Raw genomic sequence first — 12,611 nt, forward strand, 5'->3', positions numbered from 1 at the left:
TACAATTTTGACAGTTATCCAGTGAATTGACGTTTATTACCAGTGTTGTAATTGTAATTTAATTCTCTGAGCATTGGATGATGACAGTATTAAAGTGCTGTACGGGTATGCTCTAATCATTAAAGCGTATTGGCAGATACTTTTAAAGTTTATTTTTCTGCTAGTACCTTTACTTTATGTATAGGCAACGACAGTATGTACTTTCAGACGAAAGTAAAAACATACATACCCGGTATTCATTTGAATAGGTTAATGTACGGGCAACAAAGCTTTACCCAAAGTATCATGTCCCAAACAATTTTTCTGAACTTATCATTTGGCAAAAAATCAATTTTTTTTTGTATTTTTAGTTAGCATTTTTTTGGCAAATTATTTACAAATATATTATTTTATTTTGCCATGTATCATTGAGTCAAATGTATAGTTTGACATAATATACTCGTTCCAAAATATTGCGCGGAAAAATATTTATATCCTAATTGAACTTTCATTGTCAGGTTTTTCGGGCGCTAAAAGAACTAACCTAACCTATTCGAGTCACTTCTGCCCCGACAAGTCTTGCTCGCTCGCTGCTGTAAGTTGAATAAGTGAACTGATAATTGGAACAAACTTTTTTTTTCGTTTATAATATTAGCCTAAGAAAACATTTCGTCACTAAATACTTTAATAAAACCTTGTATGTACCTCAAAATAGTTTTTTTTTCTAAGAGAGCATATGATGTCATGGTTCAATTTTGGTGACATTGATTTTAGATACGATTTTTTTTTTCAAAAGTGACGATTTGTCTTAATAAAACTTGACAAGGATAAATCATGCCAAATGATAATTTGAACAAAATGAAATGCGAAATGTATGTGCTAAAAATTGTTTGGGAGTGGAAAGGACAGCGAAAAATTTTTTTGGGAAGTGAAATTTGACCCAAACGGCAGTACACCAGTGTAAACATCGTCTCAGTTAACACAGTACAGTGTATGCAATTGCGAGTAATAGCGGAGATGAAATAAAAATCGCTCTCACAATGCCTTCGTATATTTACGTACAACCTAACCTAATGTAATACGAGACTATATCTCAATGTAATAATTAGGTACGAAAATCTCAATTGAATACCCGCTCGAGATTGCACACTAATGTATCGTGTGAACATAACGATTTTTCTTTAAAAAAAAAACAACCAGTGACTTAATTTTTGGCAGTACGAAGATGTCGACTTTATTTCTGTATTTTTATTTGTTTTTGTAGCGAAACGCTGCCGTTCGAACTGTTTAACAAGGTTTTAATCCATCACACATAAATAAATTTAACACTTCAAATGTCCGTGCATTACATGTAACGTCAAATTAGTTCTGCCACGTCTATGTATTCAAAAACGGATGATTCTGTACATTTGTGCAGTACCTGTAATGCGCGGACGGGTCCATATCGTCTCGCATACTATTGAAAGTCCGAACGTAATGTTTGTCCGAACTCATTGCTCTCTGAATCCAATAATTGTTCTGAATTGTTATAAAACAAACCTAAAGTTTTTAATAGGGCCTCGTTGACACCTTTTGTACGAATCGCATACGCCTTGCGGCGATCGCGGCACACCTGAAAATATACGTTACACCGGTTGAAAACCTCTGGATGACTATTTAAAAATTTCGGAAAAAAGTTATGACAAACGATGGTTCGGATAAAAATTGCGGTATGACTAGCGAAGAGTATGCGGAATTTGGTGCTCCCTGCACGGGCGTATGGAAACCATGACTGGCGAAAGCGAGGGACAGTGAAAGTGTTAATATCAAGCACTGGGGCGTGATTCTCGAAACGAAGCTCTGATGAGCATAACTTGACTCATACTACAGGCTTTATACGGAGTCAAGCGTCTTGTTGGTAATTGACAATGTTAATTCCAGCGTCAAGACAGTTTACTCTGAATCGCACCCTCGTCTCTGGTATATATCTTGTTAAAGAGTCTGAACTGTGGCCATCTGCATTTATATATGTTCGTAGCTTGTATTATATTTAACTGTGTTTTACAGTCGCGTATTAGTCCCGCCTATACATATGCGTTGGCGTCCTTATGTACTACAATAAAGACGTTTCTATTACCAATAACAAAGATCCCTTGGGGATTTATTTATACATTTTTGAATTAAATATGTGTATTCCTGTTTAAGATTCCCCTGAGCACGGTTTAAGCTCAATATAAATCTTGTATACTTGTCTACGATCGTAGGTGAAAAGGTTAAGATAGTTTGATATTATGAATATCCATTGAAGTGATGAATCGAGCATTTATTATGTATAGTTGTTTTTTTACATCACTCTGTATACAACATTAAGTATTTAAGTATTGTCTGCATTTCGTCAATGCAAAAGCTCGTATACCGAAGCCGATGATTTTGCTAAGCGAACTTTACCCAGTGCGCTTCAAGGTTCAGTTTTGTGTGTACATTGATCTGAGATACGAGCTTTTTTAAATGACGATTTGCCACTAGTTGGGGTCCATCGTGCCCTTAAGTTAGAAAGAGACAGATGGATAAGATAGCCCCGACTAGAAATAACATCATTAAGATAACTATTTTTCTAAACGAAACAATGTTTTTTTTTTTTAGAACGTCGTAGTTTTTGAACGCGATCTCTTGATTTTCGACTGATTTTTTATTCTGATTGTAATTTAGCTTTAGCGAGACGCGTCTGTCGTCTGTAGGTGTGTGTTGTCGCTCTTTCACGCGCTACGGTGTACGTGAGATAGCGTCAGCACTGTAGGTGATCTGAAACGGTGATGCCGGGGCTGTGTGACACTTCTGAATATTACCGGGTCTTTAGAACGTCCTAAAAACGTCATATGGCCACGGTAACGTCAGCGCGTCCATCTGATAGCATAATTCGCATCAAAGCCTGGAAGTGCCGGAAGATGTATTAGGTACTGACTTGTTATGGACTTTTGTCACCTATCGGTTTCTCGAGCCTTATTAAGGGGCTGTTTCACCATCCATTGATTAGCGTTAACTGGCGGTTAGGTGTGATGCCGTATCTATTTGTTTTGTTCGAATAGACGGAGACGGCATCACATTTAACCGTCGGTTAACGCCAATCAATGGATGTTGAAACAGCCCCTTAGCCTAAAAACCAGTGATACTTATAATCATTACAGTAAGTTGTATGTATGGTCGTAGTAGGACGCTGTGGTCGGTAGGGCAAATTCATTTAATTCTAGGGTTGGCTCTACGTAAAAAATAATTTGAAGTAGATTTTTAACATAGAGACATGTCATTGAAGTAAATCACCTCAAAGATTAACAGCGCAATATCCGCAACAGGCTTCGTCAAAACGAATTATAGATCCGCAACATTTTAACTATTAACTTATACTTGATTTTTAACTATTATAAGTTAGGTTTTAGGTTCCTTCATATAGAATACGTAATTCATAGCACTGTTATTTTAACTAGAAATTGAAATTTAATGTATTATATTTACGGGTAAACCCGTGGTTCCGCACTCACGTTTTATGTTTCTAATCGTTGCGGTTGCAATTTAACGTACAAACGAGTAACGTTACATTAGAACAGTTTTTTATATAGATAGTTCATAAGATTTCTTATTTTTGTAACTTTTTTTTTCTCTAAGAACCTTCTTCAAAGTATTAGAAAACTTTAAAATATACATCATATAGATCGAAACGTACGAGCTAAAAGCAAGTTTTGTATTACTTGAAATTATTTAATCACGTTCCAAATTTATCGTGTAGCACCAACCCTAGTATTCTCAATTAATTTTCTCCACTGGAAACTGAAGCTTTATTGTGTGACAAACTTGCCCCCTATTTCACCATCTATTGATTAAATTTCTCTGACGGATAAATGTGATGCCGTCTCTGTTTGTTTTGTTCGAATAGACAGAGACGGCATCACATTTATCCGTCAAATAAAATTAATCAATGGGTGGTGAAACAGACCCTTGGAATCACAATCGGTTTCACCACAAATTTCTGTCATACGGCATAAAACGAGGGTAGAAAGAGTCAACACGTTAGACAATGTCTCTGGGTCTGCTATTAAGTGCCGAGTGGTACTAAACGTGCGGACAATCTCGATACGGCCCCGGTACATCCCTCAATCAGCGATGTAATGTATATAAATGTAAATAAAATCGAGTTAAGGAACGAATATCACTTATCACAATGCGATGGTCGCGAATTCAAAGACTGCTATAGTTATGTTGTGAAAGCAGAATTATGTAATCATAGGGTTCAATACTAAAGTCCTAAAATCAACACGCATTTGGTACAGCACTGCAATAGTTGACGGACGAAAGAGGAACTAAAAGTTTTCATACAAAATCGTTACCTTGTTCCAAGTATGGGATTCCGAAAATAGGATTGGTACGTACAGTCAAGTGCAAAAATAAGTATCTATTCGAACCACTATGGCCTTATTGCGTCGGAATAAGAGTCTGTGGTACCTACTTATTTTTGAAACTTTGAATAAGTTCATATTTTTACACTTGACTGTACAAAGAAAGTGGCGCCTTCTTTCTATTGCTATATTGTAGCGTGGTATGCAAATTTGACCGTCTCATTCGAACGGTTAAGTGATTTTAGAATTGGACCTACTGAATTGTTGGTTATGCCAGGCCAGATGCAATGTAATGGATGGTTTGAAATTACTTATCTTTGAATATTACTTAATGATAGAGAAGGGGCAAAAATCAATCGTAAACAAAAGACTTTTTTCGTATTCATCTCGAAAAGTTTAATAGTTGCTTTAACGTTAGTGTTGTTTTAGAACCATACATTTGTGTGAACGCGTGCACTGAAATACGGACCCACTAAATCGGATCCTATAAAACACCAACTCTATACTACGAAGTGTAAAATTCGAATTTCGTTGTAGCCCCCCCAGAACGGGCTCTAACAAACACCTTGTATCAATCTAAGCCGTACCTCGTTGCGTTGCCTGGCCTGACTTACATAACAATATTTTAATCCAGTCATTTTTCTAAGTAATATTTTCATGTATTATTTTATATTTTACCAATAACAGTCTATTGAATTTCCCGTGTAATGTTACCACGAAATGCTCGGCAATCTAAATTACTATGGTATATTTTATTTAAACAAACGCATTATAGAAAAGGTACAATTGAAGTGCTTATACGAAACTATCCTAAAAATAACTTATCTACCTATATATAAAATTCCCCCAAGTCATGTCCCTGCGGAAGAGTACCCATAAGGCTGGCTGCGTTTCCGCGCTGGATCGTGATTCCAATACGTTGGGCGAGAAATGCACCAGCCCTATGGTCATTGGTAATTTAGAATATATATTTTTTTATTTGACCAAAAAGTTTGTGAGCGTCCGAACTTAAATTACTTAAACAGACACAAGTTACCACTTTAGAAAGTTAATGAGATTCTCCGTTTCGAGTGCATTAAAGTTTGTTTACGCCGTATTTAAACTATGACTGTATTGTGAATTATTTACTTAAGTAAATCTCACGTTGTAAAAGGTGCTGAATCGCGTTAACCTTTTCAACGCTACGCCAAACACAGATGGAGCGATTTTAGTCTACGTTTGTAAATTGCTTTTCCGTATACAAAGTAAAATATATCCAGAACATTCTAACATCAAGTTTGACTGAATAGTCGCAATGAAAGTTATTACGATGATAATGATTGATTACGCTGAGAGAGATAGCTGTCCAGCCTTTTGGTCTTCACTTTACAATAGTATTTTGTAATATGTATTTCAACAAATAAATTATAAACAAAACTTGAATCTGTAGTGCTGATCACATCATCGCTTGCGTTGAAAAGGTTAAATAAAGTGAGTTTTGTATCAGTCTGGACGTCGCAGTGGTTTAGTTTGTCGAGTGTTAAATTATAATAGTCCAATTACATTCAGTCCTACAGAGCAATCATTCAGCTGGTGCGACGTTGAATTTATTATAGCTTAAATAATCAAATATCACGAATGGGAAATAATAAATAATGTGCGTAGCACTACATAATAATGTTCTATACCAAAATAGATAATAAATTTTTTGGTTATTTTGTAGTTTCATGTTTTTATTATTCCTGTCCTTCCGCACTAGGCTTTACCTCCTGCTTCGCTCGCGCAAGCAATTCGATTTGAGAGTCGAACTGAAATTTCGAGATTTAATACCAAATTCCCATAGATTTCCCCAAAACATAGGAGTCTTCATTTACATTGTATGACGAATACCAGGCGACTTAGCGGTTAAGATTTTGGGATTCTATATGTATTCAGCGCACAAAGTTTCGCTCACTCTACATACAAAATTACCTATTACTGCATACATTTGAGGGCCAGATTTATTGTCGCACTGTACAGATCCCGTGGGTATATTGGGAAAAAGTAGCCTATGTGTTATTTTATTACAAACGTCCAGCTATCCACAAGTACCAAATTTCATCCAAAACAGTATTTTGGCGTGAAGGAGTAGCAAACATACATAACATTATGCAGAGGGTCACAAACTACACTAGTAGCAGTAGAAAAGAGCCTAAGAATCTATTCCGTTAACAAGTTCGGTCCCAGTGACATACAGCCTGTGACTTTTTAGGGTTCCGGAGCCAAAATGGCAAAAACGGAACCCTTCTAGTTTTGCCATGTCTGTCTGTCTCTGTCCGTCAGCGGCTTTTCTCAGGGACTATCAATGCTAGAAAGCTGTAATTTTGCACGGATATATAGTTAAACTATGCCGACAAAATGGTACAATTCAAAATTTAAAAAAAAATTTTTTTAGGGTACCTCCTATAGACGTAAAGTGGGGGTGATTTTTTTTTCTCATTCAACCCTTTAGTGTGTGGTATCGTTGGATAGGTATTTTAAAACCATTAGGGATTTGTTAAGACGATTTTTCGATTCAGTGATGTGTTTGCGAAATATTCAACTTTAAAGTGCAAATTTTCATTAAAATCGAGCGTCCCCCGCCCCTCTAAAATCTAAATTCAGGATGGTAGTAAGTATATCAAACTTTCAAGGAAAACTATAAAGGCTAAGTTTGCTTGAGAATTATTAGTAGTTTATGAGTAAATAGCAGCCTAAGGTATAAAATATACATAAACTTGGAAGATTCCGTATAAGTAAAATGCGAAATCCTTAGAAAAATATTACTTAATTTTTTCGTAATGGCTACGGAACCCTATATTGGGCGTGTCCGACACGCTCTTGGCCGGTTTTTAGTTCTTACTCCTATGCCGCTATAGTGCTGCGGATGACGCGCTATGCCTAGCGTAAGAGCTTAGTGGATCGCATTCGGCTCCGGCAACGTTCCGCTAAGCCCTTACGCTATGCCAGCCTTTAGGAGGTGCGAATTATTTTGACACGACATGCGTGTCACTGGCATAGGAGTAAGAACTAAAAAGTCACAGACGTGTCACTGGCACCGGAATGTATTACATTTGTGACACACGTATACGTGTCACTGGCATAAAAGTGACCTTAGGAAGTGACTGCTGTGGGATATGCGTATAGGTATAGAGTAACCCCCTTATTCATAAAACTTAACAAGCCTATGTTAACTAACAAATGCTTTGTCCCTTTCTAACAAATACAAATTTCGAAGTGACAGATAAGGACAAACGAATTTTAGCGGCATTTTAACTAAAATAGGTTTGATTGTCGTTTATGAATAAGGGGGTAAGAGTTTAGTGGATCGTTGCCGGAGCCGAACGTTAAAAAATGTGCAATGGGATGATTGAAATTCAAGACTAGATAAAGAAAGACATTTCCATGTGACGTCACACGCAAGTAGCGCCGTACCTCGCCGAATCTACTGCATAGACTCTATGCCACGCTCTCCTCTATTCTATGGCATAGAATAGAGCGTGGCAAAAAGTGACAGATGTAGAATGAATGTAGGTTTAAAAAAATCATAAATTCAATTTCGAACTGAATTTTATTTCTTTGCTAAGGCACTTGTCCCACCGCCGACGATGAGCGAGAAGCGAGCAGAGCGAGTAACTAGAAACGAGTGGGCGAGCAGTGAAAAGAGTGTGTTCGAGCACGACGGGCGATTACTCGCTCCACTCGCTCGAGCAGGGCGGCCGCCAAGCTAACAGCGCTGAGCGAGTATCGCTAAGCTAGTTTTATAGCTCAGCGAGTTTTATAGCTCTTGTCGCGGCGACAAAAGGTGTAAGAGCGAGTTCTCGCCGGCAGTGTGAACCGCCAGCGATCAACTATTAATATATATGTCTCTTTTACTCACACAGGATCTTATATCTTTTGTTCGTTTCTTGAGCGAGAAAATAGTCGATAGCCAATCGTTTCCTCGCCGGCGGTGAGACAACTGCCTAAACATTGGCTGTAGCTGTAGGGGTATCTAGATTAGTTCATAATATACTCAGCAGCACAAAATTGGCGTAACGCTTAGCTAGATTAACAAATAATAACAAGAGATAAGATCAATTTTCAATGAGGGTTTCCATGACAGGCTAGATGGCGCTAGTGTCGTGAGGTACGTTTGATAACTTAACATTTGCGTCACGTTTGTAGCCTAACTTGATGAAGCATGTCTAAGAACCATCGCTAGAAATCCTGCTTTCAGATAAAAAACCGCATTCAATACGGTCCATCCGTTTAAGAGCTACGGTGCCACAGACAGACACATATCGGTCAAGCTTATAACACCCTTATTTTGCGTCGGGGGTTAATAACGTCGTTGCTACTGCAATACCGCGTAACTAGCATTTTGCATAAGGTATAATTTTCATTGTCAGATCAGAACGATGTTAGTACTCTTCTGACTGTACAGTGATAATGAGGGCTATCGCGTATGAATTCGCCACTAGAGGCGCTAGTGTAGCGTGAGGTCTCCGAAATGTCAAATCTCATAGTTTTTGGGTGAGCTACGCGGGTTTATTTATAATTAGAATAATTTTGTGAATATTTTGCAATATCTGAAATTAATTATGGCAAATATGCGTTCTGGGGCAATGAATGTGAGACTGTGAGATGTTTTGAGACAGTTTTGTCTTTCGGAAACATTTGTCCTCCCTTTTTTTCGAACAAAACGGGGACTATGCAACACTGTGGCATGCTCGATATTTTTATGGTACGGTTTTAAGGTGTATTAAATATGATTTTAATCTAAACTTTGTTTTCACGCCCGTAATAACAGACTTTGAAAGTCATACTTAAAAACCTCACGCAACAGTGCGCCATCTAGTGAGACAAAAAACGATAGCCCTCATTATACCTTATGGAAAAAGCTAGTTACGCGGTATTGCAGTATCAACGACGATAAGCCAATCGAATCAAGACTGAGTATTAGTTAAATACTCAAAGCATCAAGACTATTCAAGACTAAGTCGAACCTCACGATACTAACGCCATCTAGCGACATTTCGCTTGAAACTCTCATCGATCGTATGCGGCAGACTCGTCGAGCATCCGCCTGCGGCGCTCCAAGTACTTCAAGCGGCAGAGCCGCGTGCAGCCCGAGGAGCGCGAGGTGCGGAAACAGGCCTCCGAGCCGGCGCCAGCGGCCCCGCAGCCCACGCTCAAGAAGCACGAGTCCTACCCGCAGTACACCGGCGGCTCGGTTGGTGCCACTACAGATTATAAATAAATAAATAAATATCACGGGACAATTCACACCAATTGACCTAGTCCCAAAGTAAGCTTAGCAAAGCTTGTGTTATGGGTACTAAGCAACGGATAAATATAATTATATAGATAGATACATACTTAAATACATATTAAACACTCAAGACCCGAAAACAACCATTCGTATTTTTCATACAAATATCTGCCCCGACACGGGAATCGAACCCGGGATCTCAAGCTTCGTAGTCAGGTTCTCTAACCACTAGGCCATCTGGTCGTCAAAAACTTATGAACTAATAGAGTTTACCTGCGGTTTCGCACGCGTACACTATTCGATCTGGTATACCTTCCGCCGCCTAACTTTGCCTAAAAGTTCATTGCCTCGTGTAGTACCACAAAAACTATAAAGGTGTAATTCCAATAATTGAATAGGCACTATACCGTTAAGCGATTCGAACACAATCCGGGAGTAACGTAAAGACGTCGCATAAAAAATGTATCTCAAAAATGCGTCAAAACTGAGTATTAAGTAATGAACTTTTAGGCAGATTTATATGGCGCGTGGTAAAGTTAGAATTGAAATTCCGGGATTTTACAAAATTCCCCTGGGTAATCCCAATTTATATCGTGATCTACATTGAGGTTGTGTTAAGAACAACTGTACAAAATTTCATGACTAAGCCCAGCGTTTAAAATTACAAGAATTTATCCCTATCCCGTGGGACTATCCTATATAGCCTATGTGTTATTCCAGACGTCCAGCTATCTACGTACCAAATTTCATCCAAATGCGTCCAGCCATTTTAGCGTGAAGGAGTAACAAACACACACACACACGCACACACATACTTTCGCATTTATAGTATAAGTAGGATTTGAGCAGTATTTATTAGTCTAACCCCCTGTTTCACCATCTATTGATTATTTGACGGATAAATGTGATGCCGTCTCTGTTTGTTTTGTTTGAATAGACGGAGACGGCATCACATTTATCCGTCAGTTAAAATTAATCAATGGGTTATATCAGTCGATCCGGTTGCAGAGCCGGCCGCGGACGCTCGACCATGAAATCGGCTCGCTCCTCATCCGGGCAGTGACGTACATCGACCGCAGTGCCAACTCCAGCTCGGCCTCCACCTCCTTCGAGGCGGAGACGCCGCAGACGAGAGCCAGTCACACGCCCGCTGTCAGGTAAAGGGGGGCTAATACAAAAATCGAAGTTCAGTAAAATTTTGTTATTCGTTGTAGCAGCAAAAGAAATGCATATTATTATAATGACTTTCAGCCCTGTGATAGAAGAAGGACAGCGGAAGCATAGTAATATGGTTCCTTTTGTCAGCTTCTGGGTACAGAACTTTAAAGGCTGACCAGGAATATAAAAAACCTGACGCGAGGGCAGCACTTCCAAGTTTTATATAGCAACATTCTTTACACTTTCTATACGATACCTTTCAGTCATATTGGCAACGGTGTCGGGTGATGTTATTTAAAGGAATATTTTCTAATCCTTCAGACTTTTTCTATGACAAATACTTTTATAGATTGTGAATTATTTTCCTTCCAAGGCTATGGATAATCTTCGGCATTTTAACGCACAAAAACCTTAGACAAAAACACAAAATAACACTTTAAAATACGACGCGCAAACAACGTTAAACTTTGACAGCAGTAGACAGATGACATTTGAATTTATTGTTACCAGTGCAAGAAATTAGTTTTGGTTTTCCGAAATATGGCGAGGTTTTTTATAATTCTGGTCAGCCAAAACGATGACCCAAGTTAAAGTACGAACTGGCAGGCAACAGCTAAAGATTTATTGTTCATATTCTCCAGGTCGGGCCCCCCTCTCAGCTGCAATTTCTGCTGGAACACCGTCGACGAGTGCGGCCGGATACTCCGCCGCAAGACGCAGTACCACTGCCCGGAATGCCGCACCAATCTCTGCATAGTGCCGTGCTTTCATGAGTACCACGAGGGGCCGGAAGCGGACGCGGCGGCGAGTGCCAGGTGAAGCGTCATCACTTGCAATACGGACTAGTAACTTTCAGTGCGACGTCGCGCGGTGACGTCATTCGCGGTGTGTCCAGACTTGCTGGTCGGGTGCTGTGGCAAATTCGCACTGCGCTCATTCCTGATGGTGGCACTTCACATGGCGTTGCGTATTTGAGTTTGCGCTGTTACGCCACAAATGATATAATAATAATAATAATAATATCATGGGACACTTGACACCAATTGACCTAGTCCCAAACTAAGCAAAGCTTGTACTATGGATACTAGGCAACGGATAAACATAGTTATATAGATAAATACATACTTAAATACATATTAAACATCGAAGACCCGAGAACGAACATTCGTGTTATTCACACAAATATCAGCCCCGGCCGGGATTCGAACCCAGGACCTCAAGCTTCGTAGTCAGGTTCTCTAACCACTTAGCCATCCATATAGTGCATCACTTTCACACACGTGAACATTTCGGTGAATATGCCATGTGAAGTGCCACTATAAAACAAATGGGCAGATGATAAAAATTTCTGAGTAAGCGGCGTGCGATACGTCGTGTCACTGGCTGAAGTGTTGGTTATTATACAGGGTGGCCCATTTATATCGGTCATGAGAAAAATATTTACACTATTTCTATTTAGATATCGATTGTGTACGTCTTAAGAAGTAAATGTGTCCATGAAACATTATGTCTAAAATGACTAAAATATTTTAGTAGGTGTTCGAAGTTTTTTTTTTCAAAACAACCGGGTTCGATTCCCGAGCTGAGTACAGGTTTTTTTAAATGCATGAATGCAGTTTTTCTTGTTATTAAAATCGATGTCATGGTCCCTAAGAAGAAATTTTCGTATGTCGTATAGTTTCAGACTTTCCCATACTGACCGATATAAATGGGCCATCCTGTATAGTCAGCTGCACAAAATTTGGCCCACCCTTAATATAAAATTACAAATTCTGCATACATTTGAGGGCCAGATTTTTTACAGCTCAGTACAGTAGTAATGAAAATTCAAAATGGTGAAACAATAGGGTGCTTGA

The 12,611-nt window shown here is 38.9% G+C and overlaps 1 protein-coding gene across 1 annotated transcript in view; it reads left to right on the forward strand.

Moving 5' to 3' along the window:
- The window catches only part of LOC141437435 (uncharacterized), a 63,414-nt gene extending 51,126 nt beyond the window's left edge, over positions 1–12,288 (forward strand). The window contains exons 8-10 of the mRNA XM_074100864.1: positions 9,395–9,558; positions 10,606–10,754; positions 11,397–12,288. Of these exons, the coding sequence (XP_073956965.1) occupies positions 9,395–9,558; positions 10,606–10,754; positions 11,397–11,574 (491 nt within the window). The 3' untranslated portion in view covers positions 11,575–12,288. The remainder of the gene's footprint in view (positions 1–9,394; positions 9,559–10,605; positions 10,755–11,396) is intronic.
- The last annotated feature ends 323 nt before the right edge of the window (positions 12,289–12,611 follow it).

The sequence above is a fragment of the Choristoneura fumiferana genome, chromosome Z (genome assembly GCF_025370935.1).
Source record: "Choristoneura fumiferana chromosome Z, NRCan_CFum_1, whole genome shotgun sequence".
NCBI classification, from domain to species: domain Eukaryota; kingdom Metazoa; phylum Arthropoda; class Insecta; order Lepidoptera; family Tortricidae; genus Choristoneura; species Choristoneura fumiferana.